The 22,322-nt window shown below is 47.5% G+C and overlaps 1 protein-coding gene across 3 annotated transcripts in view; it reads left to right on the forward strand.

Moving 5' to 3' along the window:
- Nucleotides 1-22,322, forward strand: part of NTRK3 (neurotrophic receptor tyrosine kinase 3) — a 406,414-nt gene that overhangs the window by 310,767 nt on the left and 73,325 nt on the right. For all 3 annotated transcript variants that reach the window (XM_021083214.1, NM_214271.2, XM_021083220.1), the window contains 2 exon segments: nt 10,659-10,789; nt 20,642-20,814. In XM_021083214.1, coding sequence (XP_020938873.1) covers nt 10,659-10,789; nt 20,642-20,814 — 304 coding nt within the window.

Raw genomic sequence — 22,322 nt, forward strand, 5'->3', positions numbered from 1 at the left:
GAGGGAAGGGATGAGAGAGAAGAGACTTCTTCAGGCCACCAGGCAGTAGCCAACTTTTGCAGTTGGTAAATGCAGGAGGTCTAAGGGCTGGGCTTCAGCCCACAAATAACTTGGATCCTATGCCCTGGTTTGCCCAACACGTGTGACAGAACCTGATACTGGTCTTTGCTAATGCCATTCTCTCTAAGGAGGTAGTAAGTCTGCTTGCAGTGGTGTAGTGGCGAGCACAGCTGTCTGCCAAGGATGTTTAGAGGTTTTCTCTGAGTCGTTCCAGGATGAGTTGAATTTTTGTAGTAAAGTAAACAGAGGTGTTCTCAGGACACCTGTTCTTGCACTAGGAATAGACATTTTAAAATGAACCTATCTATAGAACAGAAACACACTCATGGACATAGCAAACAGACTTGTGGTTTCCAAGGTGGAGGGGGAGGGAATAGGATGAATGGGGAGTTTAGGGTTAGTAGATGGAAACTATTGCATTTAGAATGGATAAGCAATGAAGTCCTACTGTACAGCACAGGAAACTGTATCCAGTCTCTTGGAATAGAACACTATGGAAGATAATATGAGAAAAACAATGTATATGTATAGCTGGGTCACTATGCTATACAGCAGAAATTGACACAACACTGTAAATCAACTCTAATATTTTTTAAAGTTTTTTTTTTTTTTTTTTTTTTTAAGACGATTGAAAGAAGAGCTTACAGAGAACTAGGCATTGGAGCTGATCTTGGGACACTGGCCGATTCTCCTAGTGGAGGTGGGAGGAAGGACCCCAGATGGAGGAGCGTTGTGGGTACAGCTATGTGGGCATGAACTCAGGACCTGGGCTCAGAGAACAGTGGATGGCCAGCCTCTCTGTCTGTGGCACTTATTTTATGCATTTCTATAGAGAATTGATGAGGAGGAAACCTGGGAATTTGGGCCATGTTATCAGAGTTCTCAAATATCAAAACTAAGATTAAAGACTACCTTAGGGCACTGATACTCTAAGCTAATGTATATTGAGCACCTACTATGTGCTCCTGCACTGTTCTAAGCATTTAACACCTTTGACCTCATTTAGAGATACTGCAACTCCATACCGTAGGCCCTTTTCTATCGATCTCCATTTTAGGAGTTCCCATCATGGCGCAGCAGAAAATAATCTGACTAGCATCCATAAGGATGCAGGTTTGATCCCTGACCTCACTCAGTGGGTTAAGGATCTGGCATTACTGTGAGCTGTGGTGTAGGTTGCAGATGCAGCTCAGATCTGTAACGGTTGCACAGTTAAAAATGAGGAATCACAAAACAAGGAGTTCCCGTCATGGCTCAGTGGTTAACGAACCCAACTAGTATCCATGAGGATGCAGGTTTGATCCCTGGTCTTGCTTGGTGGGTTAAGGATCTGGCATTGCTATGAACTATGGTGTAAGTTGCAGACACGGCTCGGATCTGGTGTTGCTGTAGCTCTGGCGTAGGCTGGCAGCTACAGCTCTGATCCGACCCCTAGCCTGGGTACCTCTGTATGTCGCAGGTGTGGCCCTAAAAAGCCCCCCCAAAAAATAATCTCCATTTTACAGGTGAGGAAACCGAGACTTAGAGAGATGGAGTGATCAGGGCGACCACTGAAGCGTTGAGTAGGGGGTGAGTAAAAGGAAGAAACCGGCATATTCCTTTATAAACCTTAACAGCCATGAGTTCATTCAATGTCCCTCAAACACATCACTCTACGCACATAATCTCATTGAATCCCTGTGACAATTCAGTGAGAAGGACATTTTCTTTATCTCACTTAGGAAAACAAAGACTTGAGACTGGTTTAGCAAACTGTCCAGTGCCAACTGCTGAGATGGGTCATTAACTGTAAATCTGTACCCAGGCCTGCCTCATTCCAAAGCAATGCTCTTCTTCACTCTCCTTGCTCTAATACCGGTGTCTTTTCTTCCTTTTGTATTTGTTGTACATATTCAAATGTATTGTTACCTCTGACTACATAGGTCTCTGAATGCCCATGTCTTCTCCTGCCTGAAGGGGTTCCTTTTTTTCTTGGATCCAAGGTAGCTGGTAATCATCCTGGCTAGTGGCATGTTCCATGGATGGATGACTGGTCCTTGGTTGCCCGTCTTCTGGTTCACGCTGTGGTTCTTCTAGGCATTTCTGCTTCCTGATCCCAAGACTCCCTGTGTGGAGATGCAGCCTCTCGGCTCCACTGTACCCTGGAACTGATGTCGTGGCCCATAGCTCCAGAGCTGGAGGAGCACCTTTGACTGGATTCCACTCTAGGTTTGCTCTGAGAAACCATGATGTCACCAGATGGACCTGGGGGCAGAGTTAGATGCTGGAGATGGGAGGCTGAGGCAGCTGCTGGAGAAGAAAGGCCTCTGGAGAGACTGGGAGGCAGCACAAACCCCTTGTATGGGCATTTTGAGTGAGAGGTTGACACTGTTGAGTTGGAAAGGGAGCATCCAGGCCAGAAGAGGGGGAGGAGGTGGGAGCCAGGCAAGTTGTTGAAGGGACGGATTCCCAGTCAGAGCCTTAGCTTCATCTTTCAGCACCTAACCTTCGATTCCAGATGCTCTCCTTGGGGAGTTCTTTTGCTTTTTGCTCTTGGCTCATCAGTCCATGTTTAATGAGAGCCAGAGGGGTCGTCTTCCCTGGGGGAAGAGCCAACAGGGCATGGAGATGAGGAGGTGGGTAGGAGAGGATGGACTTGTTGAGGGAGGATGCCATCAGACGCCCGTGATGTCAGTACACGTCTGAGCTCATGGTGGATGAGCTCGGAGCGGTAGCACGCAGGGCAGAGACACATCTGAACTTCTTGTGTTGGGGAACGTGAGCTGGAAATCACCCCAGAACAGACAGTCCTCTGCTGATCTTTCTCTTTCCTGCTTCCAGAAACAGCAGGGTGTCTTGTTTATTTATTCATCTTGGTGGGAACACAGTGTCTTGGAGTCTAAGGCTGCTACCTTTGGCCTAAGGGTGCACACGTGCCCCGAAGTGGGGACCTGGTATCTGCTGAGCTCCAGCAGACCCAGACGTGCAGGAGCCCTGGGCTCAGAAATCTGCGGGGCCAGAGCCTGAGTATTAGGATGTGGGACTCAGAACTGTCCTGGTTCCATGTAAGCCTGGTTTCTGGGGCCAGTCTTGGAGCTGGGACATAAATAACTTTGCTCTTTGGAACTTTCTGGATCCTTTCCCATTCTCACTCATCTTTTTTTTCTTTTTACTATTCCCTCAGCATCCCTCCTTCCTCCCTCTTTGTAGTGTTTTTTTTTTTTCTTGCTGAAGTCTCTGGCAGTGCATTAGACGTTCCTCTTAGTTCATTCATTCATTCATCAAACATTTACCCAGTACCTATTGTGTATTGGGCCCTGTGTGAGACCCAGTCAACAAAGTCAATAGCACAAGATATTGCCCTTTTAACTTGAACATCTGCTAGCACCCTCCAGAGTCCCTTTGCAAAGCCATCAAACTTTGAAAATAGCATGGGGTGGGGGAGCAGAGCCTTGGGGTGGGATACAGGCCAGCTTGTAGAAACATCAGTTTCCTAGACAAACAATCTTGAGTCAGCCTCAATGCGGGGCAGCGATAGCAACAGACAACGCTGGTATTCCTTCAACCAGGAATTCTTTTCCACATCATTATTACCTCCATTTGGTTGGTAATTGGGGACTCATTTAGAAATCTAAACCTCCAAGAGAAATTCTGCAGAGTTCTCTGGCCTTTGAAATGTCTTCCTTGGAAAATCTTGGCATGGACCCAGGAGGTCCTCTTGTTTTCCTAGTCTGTAAATCACCCAGAGCCATGCTCTGCTCTGTCCAGGTGGAGAACTGGAGGGGTTGGCTGCAGGCCACTACAAAGGGTCTGTAGCTGGCTGGGGGCACATTTACCTGGTCATGCTCTTATTCAACACCAAAGGGGAAGTTAGCTCTATCCCCTGCCTGCCACGCAAAGGCATGAGGCAAGAAGTGGCCAGTGGGGCCAGGAGAGGGGGCGGGGCAGGTCTGCAGCGGTGGGCGGACATTCCCACCACTAGCAAGGCAGGGGTCCTGCCCTTTCGGCGGTCGCCTTCCCTCTCAAAGGTTCAGAGCAGGCCTTCTAGCTGCCTCCTGCCGCTTCAAAAACCCACAGTTGGAGCTCCGGGAATGTTATTCTTTTCCATTTAAAGGCATTCCATTTCATGTGTAATTAAATGTGTGGTATTGCATTAATGTTTTCTTCTGAGCCTTTTTGGCAGCCTGAGACCCCGGAGTCTGGCCTGTGCAAAGAAAACACACTTCTCAGAGCTCCTCCCTTCCTCTTCCCGTCCCCCTCCCCCCTTTCCTGCCAAAAGCTCCCTCCTCCTTGGAACGCAGTTGCTCTCAGGACTCACTATATAATTGGAGGACCCCCAAGGCTGTGGAGACCCTCTGTTCTTCTCTGGAGCACCAGGGTCTCGGGTTATGCCTCTGGTGCCACCTTGGTCTCTAGCAGGCATCCCCATGGCTCACGTGGAGCTCAGGTGGTGACAACCAAGGGTGGCAGGACTGCGTTCATTGGAGAGGATTTTATCCTTATGGAAGTTGAGAGCTTTTTTGGGGTAGGAGTCACCGGGGTGGGCTGTGCTGACAATGGCTCCGCTGAACAGTCTGCCTACACTGGAGTTGAGGGCCTGCTGGGCCACTTCTAACAGTTGGGGCGTCTTGGGCAAGTTACTTAATCACCGTAAACCTCCACTTCCCCACCTATAGTGCTTGGATGGCACTGTGCCCTGTTTAAGGGAGTTGGGAAGACAAGTGAGACAATGCGTGTCAAGGGTTACTTGGCACAGTCCCAGGCTTGGGGTAAGTGCCCGATCAATGGCAGTTATTTTTATTATTAATAAGGGCCCAAGGGAATAACAATAAGCTAAAAGAGACAGGCACAGAGTGAAATAGGGTTGATGGGGGAAAGATCAGAGATGCCTTAGCAAGGAGCCTAGGAATCAATCAGGAACTGGGTATTACCGTGGGCAGAGGGAGAAGGAAAGCCAGGGTGGCCAGGAAAACCTACCAGGGCTCAGCTGAGAGGACTTGTGGCCAGCCCTTAGGGGTTCTGGGAGGCCTGCAGCAGAGGCCCTTAGGTGACAGGCTTCAGGGAAGGGCAGTCTCAGTGCTGCATGTGCATCCTTGGCCTCCAAGGATAAAAATTAGCTCAAGCACTGGGCACGGGGTGGCAGGGGGGCGGGGGTGGGCAGGGAATCTCTCTTCGTGCATTTTGAGTGTGGCGGAGGGAGCATGCTGGTTTGGGGGGCTGACATTATATTTGACGTACCGTGGAGTCAGGATGGCCCTTATTTATAACTGCCGACCCTGGGAAATCTGGTTTTTCTCTATCGATCAATAGCAATCTTTAGTAGGTGGCTGTCTCTGCCTTTGATGTCTTTATTCCATTGTCTGACAAACCTCCTCCCGCAAACTATTTTGGACCTGAAGGAGGAGGAGGTTGTACATCAAGGTGACAGGCTTGGCTAGGCGGCCGGTGACCCCCTGAGTCAGTGTTGGCCTGTGTCATCTTTTGCCATTTTATTTCAGGTGAATGTCACCACTCTTCTCCAAGTTTCTTTCCCAGCCACTATTTTGTTCATAAGTAGCTTGAGCTCTTAGTTAAAATCAACATCTTGCAGAAAAGAAGGAAACATGCTGTTGTTAAATGTCCATGGCGCTTCAGATATTTCCTAGTAATAATTTCTGTTACCTAAAATTTAAAAAATCAGTCCCCTTAACAACTCTGCCAAGTAAATATGGAGTGCTTCCATTCTGCAGATAAGGACCGAGGGCCTGAAGGAGGATAAAGCACTGTTAGTGGCAGGTTCAGGATTCAAATACAGAACTGTCTCCTTCCCCAAATCCTCACTCTTCCAGCAACACTATTTTTTACTGGGTTTTGTTCTTGCTCCTCATCCCTGGTCAGCACAGATGAGTGAGTAGTTGATGGCTGCCATACCTCTATTCTCCTAGAACACAGAAGTGAAGCTAACAATTGCCACCTGGGTCCCCAGCCATGTCTATGACCACTGGGTCTCTGCATGTCACAGAACCACTTCAGGAAACCTTTACCTCCCAGGACGAGGCAGCCCAGTGGGCAGAGTCAGGGAAAGGGGGTGACCACAGTCTATCCACAGACCTCTCAGGACTCTGAGGTCTTCTGCATAGAGGTAGTTGGTAACCTCCTTGGATAGTGACTCTGCTTCAGGTCAGGCTTGCTCCAGGCCCTGAAGACCTCCCAGCAGTAAATCCCACACATGTGGAATGAATATCCTGGTGCTCATTCTGCATTTGTCTGCTGAACCAGCTGTCCTATGGGAATAGGAAGCTCTACAGGTGGCTTCCTATGGGGGACCCCATAGGTGGCTCTCCAGGAAGGGGACCTCAGGAGGAACCAGGCTAGGAGGAGCCAGGATCATTTCCATTTCCCAAGCACAGTCCTGACTGGATACCAGCACCTTGTTCTCCCAGCAGTGCCTCTGTGCTGGAGCCTGGGAGGCCTTCCCATGGCCAGGGCTGTGCATCCTGCCTCTCCTCCTCCCCTGACAGTGTCCCCGGCATCTGAGTCTTGTGACCCAGACTCTGCTGGGCCGGCCAGCCAGGCAGTAAAAGGAGATTGATGCCCTGGCCTCCTAGGAAAATCCATCACTTTTTGGCGTGTGGGTCAGATGGCTCCACCAGAAGCAGCTCTGAGTGGTGCTGTATGAGCTAAAAATAAACGCAAAAAGAGACCCAAATAGAGTGTGGATTTCAGGCATGGAAATGCCTCACTCTCGTCACTCTCCAGGGCCTGAGCAGCGCCCTTTCCTCCCACACTTTCCCCAACCCACATCCTCCTTCCCGGGGCCTCCTAGGGACAGTGGGGGGACCCCCTTCCGCTGGGAAGATGCTTCATTAGAGTCGGTGGATGAACAGGTTAGAGAAGCTGGGGAGGAGGAGAAGAAAGAGGAAGACCAAGGGTTGAGCGTCTGTGGATAGATGGTCTTGGTGGCCGCACAGTAGGGGAGGACCGAGGAAAGGCAGCCTTGGCGGATGGAAAGAAGGCAGACTTGGGAGCCAGAAAAGGGAGAGAGGCCTTCTTTGGCCACATGTTAGCTCTGCAAACTTTGGAAAGTCACCCCCACCTCCATTTTCTTGTCTGTGGAAGGGGTACAATCACGAGAACCTCTCAGGGTTATTGTAAGAATGGCATGTTGGATGCATGGTAAGATTGGGCTTAAATGAATCCCCTTTACCTACTCTTCTTACTTTGGTTCAAGGAAAGAAGCTGCTCAAACCGTGTTTTGGAGTCTAGTGTCTTGCAGGTAACAGGGAAGTGGAAATGATTTGCTTTCTGCATTCAGCCCTGGTCCCACCTCTCTGAATCCTGGCTCATGGTTACCTTGTGGAGTTCTCATCCCCATGGTTGGGAGGAAATTCTCCCCTGGCAGGGGGGATTTATGGTGGGATGGAGTCCATTTTTATTTCCATTCCTTCTGCTGCCCCTTCTCAGATCTCCCCAGCCCATGCATGGATGCAGCTCAGGTATTGGTCTCAAAACATGTTCCCCAGCAGCTAAGGTAGAGTGAGCCCCGTTTCATCCTGAGCCACTGGGTGTTTCCATGTCTCTGAGAAAGATCTATTTGCAGATTTGGGGAAGATAATTTAGTGGGTGTGAGGCTTCTGTTTCATGCTTGAAGAGAGCAGACAAGTTCCCAGTATCACGGTCACCTGCCCCCTGCCAAGGTCAAGGCCCACAGCGGTCTAAGCGCTGACCTTTTGAAGCTGGGGTTTGCAGCTGCCCCCAGGATCTTAACTCCTGAGGTGTGGCTGGAGGGACAGGAAAAGGCTTTCTGGACACTGCTGCCATGTGGCTTGTATGTACCTTTCAAGGTTTGTGATTCTTGCTGCCGAGGGTGGGAGAGGAGATGGAGGGCTCTGAGATGGGAATAGGCCCAGCAGCTGAAGCAGTGGTGCCCTGCTCCCCATAGAGGATGCCCCTTCACCTTCTGGACTCACTGAATTGCTCTGGGGGCAGCTGATGAGGTCACCCTGCCTGAAGCTGTACTTAGCGAACTGGAAATGTATATACTGCTGCCCTGCCTTTGCAGAGGTGTGTCCTGAACATACGAAGTCAGAGGGGTCGTGATCTCCATTGTGAGGCTGCATGGTTGGGACTCTGAGATGGAGCTTGACTCAGCCTAGGCCCCACAGGCAAGTCAGGACTGCAGGCCTTCTCCTGGTCTTCCAGCTCTGATGCGTGACTAATATACGTGTGGGCATGGGATTTGTGGAGGCCAAACTGTTAAGGTGAACATTGGTCATCAGCCAGCTGATTTCTCACCCCACCAATGTCAGCCTGTCCCACTGGTTCTCAAAGAGGTGTGTGGGACCAGCAGCATCAATACCCCCTGGGGCCCAGTGAGAGAAGCTGGTTCTCCAGTCTCCTGCTAGACCTCCTGAACAGGAATCTCTGGGAGAAGGACCCAGTGATGGGTTTTCACAAGCCCTCAAGGTGATTCTGAGGCAGCTCAAGTTTGTTCTGCTGAAGCATTGCCAGAGGGAGCCTGGAGTTTCGGGGAGTCTGGGGCCACAGGGGGCCTGGCTGCCTTGGCCTGTCCATGTGCTCTGGATTCTAGCTCCATTTCAGCCACCAGCTGCCAATTCTTGACTTGGCCCTTGTTTTCCCTTCTTGTAAAATAATATCAATAACGATGAAAACACCAAAACACGCACCATCTCAAAGGACTTGAAGGTCTACAAAGCTTTTATACAGTCGCTCATGTAGCAGGTAAGTAGAACTTGTATTACCCTCCCACACCCACCTGACATGGGAGGAAACTGAGACTCAGAGTGTTTTGTGAGGTGAGCAAGCCCATAGTGGGAAGGACTCAGGTCCTGAGCCAGATGCCCCTGACTGATCCCATCCACTCGCCAGCCCCATCTTCACACTGAGGCCATGCCAGGAACCCTGGCGTCCTCAGCAGTCACCTGGGAATGATTACAGAACCATGAGTAGATGGCCTTCCTGGAGAAAACCTGACCTCTAACCTTCTCTCAGTGGGGGACCCCTAGCCTTCTCTTTCAAGGCCAAAGTGCTGTTCCTCAGAGACTGGGCAATAGCAGCAGAGTGTGTGAAAAGGGAACTGACCCTAATGCCCCTGTAAAGAGGGGGCTAAGCCTTGCAGCCTGCAGCAGCTCCCTAGCAGGCCCGAGCTCGGGTGGCTGGGAGGAGAGAGTAATGGTTTGTAAACACTTCTGCCCACAGATCCTTGCCAGCAGGTCATCTGGGACATGGGGGGCTACCAAGAACACTGACAGAAAAAAATAAAAAAAAAGATCTGTGTAGACTATTAAGAGAAGAATCCCTAAACCAACCAAAATACTAGCCAGGGCCCTGCAGCCACACCCCTCTGTCCTTGTCACATGTCCCCTTGCTCATGGGGACAGTCTGCCATGGTCCTCTGCCTCCAGCTTTCATATTTGCCAAGGTCATTTGAGACATCCCTCTCCCGGCCTCTGCGCTGCTCCTCATAATGTTAATACAGGTATTTAATTGGCTTCTGCCTGTTGAACGATTAATGGAAAGGTCGGTGAGTAATCTCCGGCTCGCTCTTTTCATCACCAGCCCACTTCTTGTACAATTCCTTCGAAGCATTCTTTCCAAATAGGTGGGAGGGCTGAGGTCACCTCTTTGCTTCCTCCTGGCAGACAGACTTTAATTAGGTCACTAAATTAGCCAAGGCCATGGCAGCCCTCTTCTTTGTGCAGACCCTTGTTCTGGGGCAGTCTCTGGACTTGCTTTTGTGATTTTGTTGGTTTTTCTTTCTCTCAGAGGAGATGGATTTGTCAAGTAGAGACTTCCCCTAGATAATTGTAACTCCCACTCTGTAGTCTTTATCATGAACCAGACATTGCACTAGAAGCATTGGAGCCATTATGTTATAACAAGAGCCAGTAGTGTGGTATGTGTGTCGGGGGGAGTGGCACTGGGCCAAACACTTTATATGGATTATCTCACTTAACTTTGGAAGAATTCAGGGAGTAAGATATTGGTATTAAGCCCATTTCATAGGTAAGGAAATTGAGGCTCTGGGATGAAATAATTTTTCTAAGCTCAAAAACTAGCAGGGAGAGGGAACAGGGTTCAAATCCGATTCTTGTATACCCAGTGCAGCCCATAGACCCATAGTGCACAGACGTCACCTGGTCATCCGAGAGTTTACTGAAGACTCAGATTCCTAGACTCACTGGATCAGGATCCGCACACAACCTGAGAGTTTACTAGAGACATATATTCTTATACCCAGTGGGTCAGTATCCACGCAATGCCCGGGGTTCCTGTGCACAGCAATCTTTGAGACTGCTTTGTAGTCTCTCTAGCAGCTACAGCTAATTATGCCCGAATCCTGTGTGTGAACGATCACTAACACTCTCTTCCAGCTAAGGCAGCTGTGGTTGAGAGAGGTGCATGGCGAGTCAGGGGCAGAGCTGGGATCTGATTCAGGGTGGGGCTCTCAAACCACCACGTGGTGACTGTTTTCATCCCTAAGGGTAGGTTCTGGAGCTGGCCTGTCCCTGCTGTGGGCTCAGACTCAGAAGTCCCTACTCTCCTGTTCCCCTGAGCCTCTAAGGAGGACAGGTGCCTGGAACTGACCTGGCCGCTCTCCTCTCTATCCCCTCCTGCAGATGTGCAGCACATTAAAAGGAGGGACATCGTGCTGAAGCGAGAACTGGGTGAGGGAGCCTTTGGGAAGGTCTTCCTGGCCGAGTGCTACAACCTCAGCCCCACCAAGGACAAGATGCTCGTGGCTGTGAAGGTAACTCAGAGGCACGTGGGCTCACGAAGGAGGATGGGTGGCTGGGGCCAGGGGGTGGGAGAGAGGGACCTGTTCCATCCTGGAAGAAGACACAAGTCAGTGTTATCACATGTAATCTGTGGGCCCTTGCTCTAAAGTCAGCAAAGTTTCCTCTGGACCAAACCAACTTCCTTGGGCTTCAGAGGTCAAGAGCTATGGCACTTAAGAGTTTGTGCCTGCAGTGAACCTGGAGGGACCAGTGATGCCTGTGATGGGCCCTGCTTTTATTCTGGAGGCCCCAGCTCACCCGCATCTCCAGCTGCCCCCCCCCTTCCTCAGTGACTTTACAGGATGTGCTGTCCATGCCTGGCAAGTCATTTGACCATTTCTCAGTAGAGTTGCTTGAGGGGTGGGTGGCTCAAGGAGGCCCTGGGAGCCCCTGCTCAAGGCAGCAGATGTCCCTGGGGTCAGTACTGAGCCCAGAGGAGGACCCCTCCCCATACAGATCTAGGTTCAGACCCCAAGGGCCAGCATGCCTGCAGGTTACTGCCTCCTGGCAGCTGCTGAGATGGGTCCATTAAACCACAGGGCTTTTGTATTACTGAGACAGCTGTGCACATTTGCAGCTGGACCTCAAGTGCTTGGAGCAGTAGCAAAGGGACTTTGCTATGACCAGTTACCCTGCCCCCACCTCTTCCAACAGCTAGCAGCTTTTGTCCATAAACGTTGTTCACATCTTTGAACACGATTGGCACCAGCAAGAGTCACATAGCCTCACTGAGGCACCCATAGGTCTCAGAAACCTGGCTCTGGAGCATGAGGTGGCCTCTGTGGGTGTAAGTGGAGCAAACAGGCCTCTGAGGGCAGTGTGAATTCTACATGATGCTGGGCGGGGAGAGGGAGATGACCCTCCCCATGAAGACTCTCGTCTGGGCCCGAAAATGTCCATCCTTAGCACTGAGGGCTCTGATCAAACCATCCTCATGATAGCAATTCCAGATTCTGTTACTTTTGGGTCTCTGTATTCATAGCCCTGTGTGACTGCAGAAGGTAAGTGCTGCTGTGGATGCTGGCAGTGCTGTGCAGGCTGCAGACAGATCATAGGAACCAGAGAACTGGGTGGAAGCCCAGCCATCGCAGATTAGCTGTGTGACCTTGGGCAAGGTGCTTTAACCTCATTGGGCCTTATTTTTTTTTTTTTCCCTGTATAATAGGAGCTATCTCCTCCTTAAAATTTTAGTGATTATATTATATAATATATGAAAAGTATTTAGTATGCTACTTGGGGCATAGTAAATGCTTAGTAAAGAATTGTTGAAGAAAATAAAAAATAAAATAAATTTAAAAATAAAAAAAATTCAAAAACCTGTAGTTCCCATCATGGCACAGCAGAAACAAATTTGAACATGAGGTTTCATGTTCGATCCCTGGCCTCCCTCAGTGGGTTAAGGATCAGGTGTTGCCATGAGCTGTGATGTAGTTTGAAGATGTGGCTTGGATCTGGTATTGCCTTAGCTGTGGTATAGGCCAGCAGCTGCAGCTCCAATTAGACCCCTATCCTGGGAACCTCCATATAGTAAGGGTGTGCCCCCAAAAACAAAAAATAAAAACTAAAAAATCATTGCAATTTGGTTTTATTTATTTATTTATTTATTTATTTATTTATTTATTTATTTATTATGGCCGCAGCTGCAGCATATGGAAGCTCCTGGGCCCAGATTGAATCCTAGCCTTTGCTGTGACCTATGCTGCAGCTTCGGCAACAGTGGATCCAGGCTGCGCCAGGCTGGAGATCTTGAATCTGAGCCTCTGCAGCAACCCAGGCCACTGAAGTCAGATTCTGAATCCACTGCACACAGAGCCAACTCCCCTTTGTTTTTATTAACATCCTTGTTGAAATTACTGAATGTGGTTAAGCACATCATATATGACCTTCCAAGCTTGCAGTGAAAATCTAATAGGGGTTGCCTAACTTCTCTGAAAGGCCAGAGAGTAAAAATTGAAGGTTTTGAGGACCATACACTCTTCCTTACAGCTACTCAACTGCCCATCCAGTGGGAAAGCAGCCAAAACCATACAGAAGTAAATGAGGCTGGTGGCTGTCTTTATATATATATATATATATATATATATATATATATGTTTTTTATTAAAGTGGTCATTGTCTGTTGACCTCTGCCCTAGAAAATAAATCACCCCATAAAAGGCTAATGATGATTATTGCTGATATCCCGTGTATCCATGTGCTCAGTGTGTCTCCATAGACATGGGCTGATCAGATGAGTGAGGGTGTCTGAACAGCTTGGACCAGGGATGTGGAAATGTTTCTAATTTTATCCCTAAACTTAGAATCTGCCCTTCCCTAGAAACTTGCATTTATAGGATGACACAAATCTACTGGGTGTTCCAGCATCCATCTGGGGACTGGTAAATGAACTGAACATTTTTGCTCTTGGATCAGGAAATGAAATGATGGCCTAAACCCTGGGAACCGTTTCCTTCTGAGCGGTCTGGCGTTTAGGGGCAGTACCCAGACTGGGTAATGCAGAAAATGTGTTTCTGTTTTCATACTTTTATGAGGGTTTCCTTCATTTCTTGGAACTGGGAACCTCAAGGAAATGAGTGCTCTGAGATTTTACACCACTAGCTGCCCAGCGGAACCACCCAGCAACCAGTCCCTGGAGAAGATGGTCATCGCCCCCCGGGACAGTCAAGAAATGGCACTTCCTGCTTCTCAGCTTCTTTGGATCTTATTCCTTTTTGCAGACCCCTTCTTGAGTTTGTTCTCAGGTCGATGCAGGGTAATTGTGAACTTCCAGAGACTACATCCACGTCTAACCCCAAATTAAGTGCTCCCGCAATTGTGGTTTTAAAGCCATTGGCAAGATTTTTTTTTCCCCCTGTATTTTCTAAGGTGGAAACAAGGAGCAGAAATCACAGCCTCTGTTCTGAAGACACTTGCAGTCTACTGGGGAGACAAGAGATGCCCGTGGAAGAAATAGAGAGCAGGACAAGACAGAGTGTAATGTGTATATGTGTGTAGTGTATGAATGACATTAAATCATGTAGTTCATGATGTTTTTAAATAGGTGGTGCCACTTTTAAGTGGTTATTTAACAAACAATAGACTGCTCAGAAGATCTCAAAAGAGTCTCCTCTAACAGACAAATGGCTGGAAATAATATGAGAAAGGTGTCCGAACTTATTAATCATCAGAAAAATGCAAATTGAACCATAATGATATACTTCTGTACACCAAGAAGAATGGCTAATTAGCAAATTTAGCAAAACCAAGCATCGACAAGAATATGGAGCTGAGCAACTTTCATACTCTGGTGGAAATATAAAGTGGTCTAATTGTTTTGAAAAACAGTTTGTCATTTTAGAATATTAGCATCTGTGCGACTCAGTACTTGCACTCTAGGCCTAGACCCAGCAAGTATCTATCTATATATCTGTCTATGTATCTATTTATCTATCAATCTATCTACCAATCATCTATCAATCTATCTAGCACCTCTGTCTACAAAGAGACATGTTTCAGAATGTTCATAAGCATTCTTTATAACAGCCAAAAGCTGGAAACAACACCAATGTCCTTCAGTGGAAACATGGATAAATAAATGTGCTATATTCACATTCGACGAGAAACTTTTCCACCAGGAAAACGAATGAACTACAGCTACATGCAACAACTTGGAAGAATCTCAAAAAGACAATGTTGAATGGAAAAAGGCAGATATAGAAATATTCATATGTACATACATATAGATATATGTATGATTCCACTTATTTAAATTTCCAAAAACAAGTAAAACTAAGCTCTAATGTTTGGGGATTCATATTTAGGTAGTATAAATCATTTTTAAAAAGCAAGGACAGGAGTTCCCATCATGGGTCAGTGGTTAATGAATCCGACTAGGAACCATGAGGTTGCGGGTTCCATCCCTGGCCTTGCTCAGTGGGTTAAGGATCTGGTGTTTCTGTGAGCTGTGGTGTAGGTTGCAGGCTGGCGTCTACAGCTCCAATTAGACCCCTAGCCTGGGAACCTCCATATGCTGCGGGAGTGGCCCTAGAAAAGGCAAAAAGCCAAAAAAAAAAAAAAAAAGCAAGGACATGAAGGAGTTCCCATTGTGATGCACTGAGTTAAGGATCTAGCATTGCTGGAGCTGTGGTATATGTCAAAACTATGACTCGGATTCAGTCCCTGGCCTGGGAACTTCCATATGCTGCATGGGGGCAAAAAAAAAAAAAATGCAGGGACATGAATTTCATAATTCAAAAGGACATGGAGGGTGGGGCATTTCTGAGGAATCAGCAATATTTTATTTTCCACTTACATCAAAAATGCACTGGCATTAGATTTGTGATAAATCAGTGTGCTAGAAAAGATTTTTCTTTCAAGGATTTATCATATTCTTAAACTATGCTTAATTTATTCATTTTATAAGCATTTATTAAGCACTTACTATGTTCTTGGCATTGTATGATGTACTGAGGTAGAGAGTGATGGAGTTCACATCTGAGAGTCAGAGAATATTAGAGCCCAGAAAGGATGTTTAAAGAGGAGAAGGGGTGATGATGATGATGGTTAAGGTGATGATGATTAAGAGAGCATCTAACAGAAAACACATATCAGGGTGCTCACCATGTACCAGGCTGTGCTGTAATTGGTGTATGAACAGTAGTGTTTCATTCTCACAAGAACCCTTAGAGCTAGGCAATGTCACTTGCCCCATTTCACAGGAGAGGACCTGGACCACACAGAGAGGTCAAGTAATTAGCCAAAAATCCCACAGCAAATCAAAGGTGGGGTTGCATACATATCCAGGCAGCCCCTTTTTTTCATAGGTGAGGGAAGCAGAACCTTGTCACTGCTTTTCCTGTTTTCCTCTCTCTTTCCATGCTCTGTTCTGGGTGAACCTGAGCATTTTGCCAAGTCCTAAATTCTTATGGTTTTATCTAGTGTAAGGCTTGTCTTGTCTCTGGAGGTTTTTGTACTAATGCCAATGACCATATGATTTATTTCCAAGATATCTAATTAGTTCTTAATTTTACCATGGTCTTAATTTTATTTCTCTCTCTCTTTTTTTTCCCTGCATGCCTCCTTGGTTTTTTAAACTATTTCTTCACTCCTTGGGGGCATTTCCTTATTGTAATATCTTATCAACTTCTTCCTGTCAAGTTAGCATTATCAGCAGGAAATTCCTGTTCTGGTAATTAATAATTTTAATCATTTGAATTGAGTATTTCTTCCAATATGTCTGAACTGCAGCTCTCAGGTTCCTTTTGGTTTGGAGGGTTGTTTTGGTTTTGTTTTGGGTGTTCATAATACCCTGTTTCAGTTACTTTAAGTTGGAGCAGGAACTTAAAACATTTGTGAAAATAATCTAAGTGTAGAATCTCAGGATTTTACTATTTTCTCAATTTTTGAAATAGATGTTCCTCCCATTTTTAACATCTTTTAACCACTGACTTTTAGCAAGTCTTTCTAAAGTATTCATCCTAAGTTCCATAAAAGCAGCCCAGTCTTTGCACTCATATTTCATTGGTTTTTATGACATTTCATTCCATTAAGTGATGACACTAACAGGTTTAACTGTCCTAGTGAATTTGGGAACAATAACAGTAGACTGTTAGTAAACTCTTCTCTGGGACAGAAATATCTCTCTGGGTATCCAGCCAGTGGTGACTGTTCAAGATATTATGGACACCTGTCCCTCTGCTTTGCAGAAGTCATGGGAAGGGCCAGCTAAATGCCCAGTCCAATATATACACATGGGTCAATTGAGAGGGTTTCTGGCCAAAAGAACAGCACATGCAAAGGACCTGAGGCAGATACAAGCTTGGAGTGCACAAAGACAGAAAAACCAGTAAGACTGTGGTGTAAATGATGAAGGGAGTGCGTTGTAAGAGGAGAGGAGGTAGAGAGTTATGAGGGGATCAGGCATTTAGAGCTCATGACTATGTTAAGGAGTTAGGCTTTTATCCTAAAATCAAAGGGAAGCCAGTGGCCACTTTTAAGCTAGGAAGACAGATCTGAGAAGGGCATCTGTGTGTGTGTGTGGTAACTACTCCTCTTCTTCCCTCAGAAAATTGTTTGAGAGTCTCAAAAGGCAGAAGTGACAATGGATTTTGACAGAGAGAAAGACAATTTTCATACTTAAAAAGGATTGATTGGTGTGTGTGTGTGTGAGAGAGAACACGCAGGAGTTTGAATGTTTGGGAATGTGTGTTATCTCTGCACACATAATAAAGTGCATTTCAGTATATTAATAAAATCTGAAATGGACATCCATTGAAATATCTCTCCTCCAAATAAAAGAAAAGGAAATGGGAAGCAGCAGAACCCCTGGGCTGGATCTGATAAAGATGTAATGGCTAGAGTTGTTGGGAGCAGTTGAGAAATTTGAGTGTTCTTCCCATCTGGACTGTTTCCCTCCCATCAGACTAAACAGCCTCCCTGAAGCCCAGGGCTGGAGTGGGTGTGTGACCTGATGTATATACAGGGGAGACCAGGAAGGGCCATGCTTCAGACTTCGGGGTAAAGAAGGCGATGGGAGGGCAAATCCCAGATCTTCCCTCTGCTCTGTGATTACCTCTTGAGGGGCCCAGACAGGAAGCCCTTGGCTTCATAGAGCCCCTGGCACCCCATCTCCCTGCACCAACAGTTGGCAACCATGAGAGCACCAGTTCTGTCCCATGCCACTGGCTGGTGACCCGCTTTTAAGTTTCCAGCTCTGAAGAAGATGTTGTGTATGGACTCTGCTGAGAGGTGCATGAGAGTCTTTAGGCTGATTTTCCTCAAGATTCTTCTCCTGTCACCTCTGTCTCAACTGCATCAATCCCTGGGGGCCTGGTCCACTTGCAGCTCCAGATGCCAGATGCCGCAAGAGACCCCCTCTGCCAATTACATAGGAACCTCAGGTTTAACCCAGCAGCTGGAAAGCCCATCATAAAGGTGAAGAGAGAACTGGAAGGAGAAGGGATGTTGGAAGACTAAAGGGGACAAAAGTGGCTTTGTGCCCCATCTCCCAGATGAGGAACCCATATCTGCCTGCAGTGCAGAGTGCCAGTCCCAGGGATGCCGACTGGCACTGCTCTGCTCCAGGGCTGAGAAGGGAAATATCCCATGGCTGCCACTGGCGCCCGAACTGTGTGAGAGAATGATTTACAGAGATGGAGCGAGGCCGTTTGGCTGGCCCCAAATTTGATCTACTTTTCTCTCTCATAAATCTAGAGTTCACATAAATCTTTGTATTCTCTCATCCCACCCATGCTGGGCTCCTTTTTTCCCTTTCTTATTCTTCATGAAAATAAATAAATCACTGGCAGTCATCCTATACCCACGCCCCAGCCCATGCAGCTCGGGAGCTGGGTCACCGAGAGGCTCCCTCTCTCCATGACTCTCTGCCTTCTTCCACCCAGAGCAAGAAGGCTGCGTTCTGACTGGAGGTGGATCCATGGAAGCCTATGCCTTTATTACCAGGTAGCCTTTCCAAGGAGGTAGCCAGAGGTGAAGGGCAAAGCATAGGAGATCAGAGCTGGTGAAAATCAGCTGTGGAACAGTGGACCTCCCACTTTTCTTCCAGCCTTGGCCTGTCCTGTAAGCCTGGCATCCTTGAGGGACCCAGCCACTCTGCTGACAGCCCACATGCTTCCCTTTCAGGTCTTTTAACTTCTCTGCCCACCATTCCTTTGGGGACCTGTCTAGTGACTAACTCATCTGATCACGTAATTCAAGCAGATGTGCTGGACAGCAAAGAATACTGGGCTCCAGGCTCAAGCTATTACTTCTCTCATGATCTTTTGCAAATCATTTCCTTATTCTGGACCTCAGTTTTCCCATCTATAAAATGGGAAAACTATATTAGATAACCTCCAACATTTTAGTCAACAGTAGGGTCATTTACACTTTTTTGGGGGGAGGGAACCTCCAAATTTTGAAAAGAATAAAAAGTGGTGCTTGTTGAAGTTGGAGTGGGGCTTGATTGCTGCCTGAGAGACCATGGCCTGAGAGACCACGGCCTGAGAGCCATTGCCATTGAACTTTGAGGCACCAAAGAAGCCTGGCACCAAGAGGTTGCCAGGGTCCAGTTGAACTCAAGCTTCTATCATTTAAAATATGTGAAAGCATGATGATCCCCAGACAGGGCTGGGTCTCAGTTTTTCCAGCTCCAGAAATGAGAAGGTGGAAGCAGATGATATCCTGGGCCCTTTTAAAGCTATGAGTTCATCACCTCTAATGTATGCTAATGACTGATGGAGGGGTAATGGGCCCTCGAGATATATTTTTCCCACCTTCACGTTCCTGCCATGCTGCAAGCCAAGGCAGCCTTGCGGATTTCAGCTCACAAGGGGTGTGGTAGCACTGTGAAGACCTCTGGCTAGGGAGGCTTTTGTTTTACTTTTTCTTTCTTTCTTTCTTTTTTTTTCTTCTTTTTTTGCTCTTCTGGCAGCAGCATGTGGAAGTTCCCAGGGCAAGGATCAAATGCACCACAGCAGTAACCCCAGCCACAGCACCGATGACACCATCTGAGCCACCAGGGAACTGCTAAGGAGGATTTTCAATTGAAGCAGGACTATAGAGAAACTTAGTCTGCTTAAATAACCAGAAAGAGCCAGGTTCTGGCAGAGGTGATGCAAACCAGTTTCCTGTGCAGATGTTCACTACCCTGAGAATGGCACATAAAGTACACGTCCCCTCAGTGCCTCATGTCCTGTCTAAGGTGTTGACTAAACTGGGTCATTTGAAGCATGTGGATGTTTGGCTCCATTTGCCTTCTGACATCATGAGGTTGGGTGGGGGCAGGCCGAAGACACATGTGAGCACCTGCCTGGGCTGCTGCTTCTGCAGAAATAACCCTCCCTTCCCAGTTCATCCCTCCCAGTGGCTGACATGGCTGCATCTCCATGCAGTGCTCTGGTCACAGTCCGTTGGCCTTGCCAACCCTTCTGGTCTAGAAAGCCCACATTCGTTGACCCTCCTTCTGGCCGTTGCTCTTCCATTGACCTCCCTGGGCCCCAGGGCAAGCAGCCTGGTCTGGTGCTTCTCCCTCACACCAGGGTTTCCCACTCCCATAAGAGCTGAGTTGTGACATCTCTGTGGCCACCAGATGCCCACTGTCCCAGCCTCACCCTAGGACTTTGTGACACTGTACCAGGTCCTGGTCCTGGCTGGATCCTCAGGCTTTTCCATTATCTGCTGTTCCCATAGCTGTGGTCCCATTTACCCCCCAGTGTGTCCTTCAGCCACTTCGATGAGTGCAGAGGTGCCCTTCAGAAACCACAGTATTCATGTTTCTCTGCAAATAGACATTCTGAGTGTGTGTGCGTGTGTGTGTGTGTGTGTGTTTCCCCACAATCTAAAATCAAGGATGCAAAGAGCAAGGAAACAATTATGTCATCGGCCTGATTTGGGCTGGGCTGCGGACATAGGATAATTTACCAAGTTAAAGCAATTAGGGCAGAGGTTTCCCCACTGGTTATATCAGTTGTGAGACCATTTCTTTAAGGCAATCTTAGGGGCAAGGGCCTTTGTCAGGCCTCCCACCTCCCTGCTCCCTACTCTGCCTATTGTACTGATGTCTGAGGAAGGCTAGGGCTCTGAGATGAACAAAGTTTGAAATCACGGACTGGCGGATGGGATGTGGGCATCAAACTTAGTTTCTGTTTCTATAAGGGTCAAAATGCTGAAGAAAGTAGAAGGTGTGACTGCTGTGACTTAGTCTCATGGTCTTTAAACCTGGATTAAGATCTTACTTCTTGGGAATCAGCATTGTCCTTATAATGGGCACCGGGTTTCTTCCCAAGAGGAGCCAGACAAGACTCTGCCTCTAGTTGCTGAAAAAACAGTGCCCATGTTGTTTCCAGGCCCTGAAGGATCCCACCCTGGCCGCCCGGAAGGATTTCCAGAGGGAGGCTGAGCTGCTCACCAACCTGCAGCATGAGCACATTGTCAAGTTCTATGGGGTGTGCGGCGACGGGGACCCACTCATCATGGTTTTTGAGTACATGAAACACGGGGATCTGAACAAGTTCCTCAGGTAAGTAGGCCTGCCATCCCCAGCCCGAGTCCCCCACCAACCCCCTGGGTCCTCTGTGGAGCCAGAAGTCCTATCACTCCTCTGAACACTTAAGTCTTGGGATTAGAAAAGGGAAACAACCCTTCCTTCTCTACATGACCTCCTGAGTGGCAGGATTCAGGCCTTTTCCCTGATTTTGGGGATGGGGGAGTGATTCTCAGGTAGACTGAGAAGAAGGGTAGCATCTAGAGGGGGTCCCAAGAGGGAACCTGGGGGCCCGCCAGCCTGTCAATTCCAACCCAGGGTTACAGAGTCAACCCTTCCCCCAATGCTGTGAATGGCTTTTTGACTTTGTGCTTTATGCTGTCACTTGCAATGTGAAGCTAATACCTTCCATGCCTCCCCAAAACCTTCTTTTCTTTTTTTTAGTCTTTTTTTTTTTTTTGGCATTTCTTGGGCCACTCTCACGGCATATGGATGTTCCCAGGTTAGGGGTCTAATCGGTGCTGTAGCCACCAGCCTACACCAGAGCCACAGCAACGCGGGACCCGAGCTGCGTCTGCAACCTGCACCACAGCTCATGGCAACACCAGATCCTTAACCCACTGAGCAAGGCCAGGGATCGAAACTGCAACCTCATGGTTCCTAGTCGGATTCGTTAACCACTGCGCCACGACGGGAACTCCCCCCAAAACCTTCTTGACAGAGACTTTTTGGTGACGCATAAAAAGGTACAAGGTTACAAACTCATCAGGACACAGAGATGGTTGAATAAAACGGCAGATTTGGCCCCTTTATTTATACATTTATACATTTATTTATTTATATATTTATGACTCTGCTATCCAGTACAGTAGCCATATGTGGCTATCTAATTTATAATAACTAAACCAAAATAAAATTTAAAAATTCCTCTGTCTCACTAACCACACTTTGAGTACTCAATAGCTATATGTGGCTAGTGGCTACCATACTGGGCAATGCAATATACAGCATTTCCATTCACAGAAAGTTCTGTTGGCTAGCACTCTTCTAGGTGCATTGGATTTTTTTTCTTTTCTTTTTTTATTTTTTTTTAAGGGCCACACCCTTCCATATGGAAGTTCCCAGGCTAGGGATCAAATCACACCTGGAACTGCCAGCCTACACCACAGCCACAGCCACGCTGGATCCTTAACCCACTGAGCAAAGCCAGGGATCAAACCTGTATCCTCATGCATACTAGTTAGGTTCATTACCACTGAACCACAACAGGAACTCCAGTTTCTTCCTAAGAAGTGTTTCTCTAAGTCTGGAGCAAGATCATCTGGATTTTGAGGCTCCTGATGGAGCTGGTAAGAGACTGGAAGTTCTAGAAGTTCTAGAAGCAGTTATAGCAGGGGTTCAGAGAAAGTAAAATTCACCTTCCCCAGAGAAGGTAGCAATCTCACTGGTAGGGAACAGCTGGCACTTCTCTGCTTCCACATTGGCTGCCTCCAAGTCAGGCCCAGATGTGGCAGGAGCAGTCATGTGTGAAGTTCTGAGGAATC

The sequence above is a fragment of the Sus scrofa genome, chromosome 1 (genome assembly GCF_000003025.6).
Source record: "Sus scrofa isolate TJ Tabasco breed Duroc chromosome 1, Sscrofa11.1, whole genome shotgun sequence".
Taxonomy (NCBI): domain Eukaryota; kingdom Metazoa; phylum Chordata; class Mammalia; order Artiodactyla; family Suidae; genus Sus; species Sus scrofa.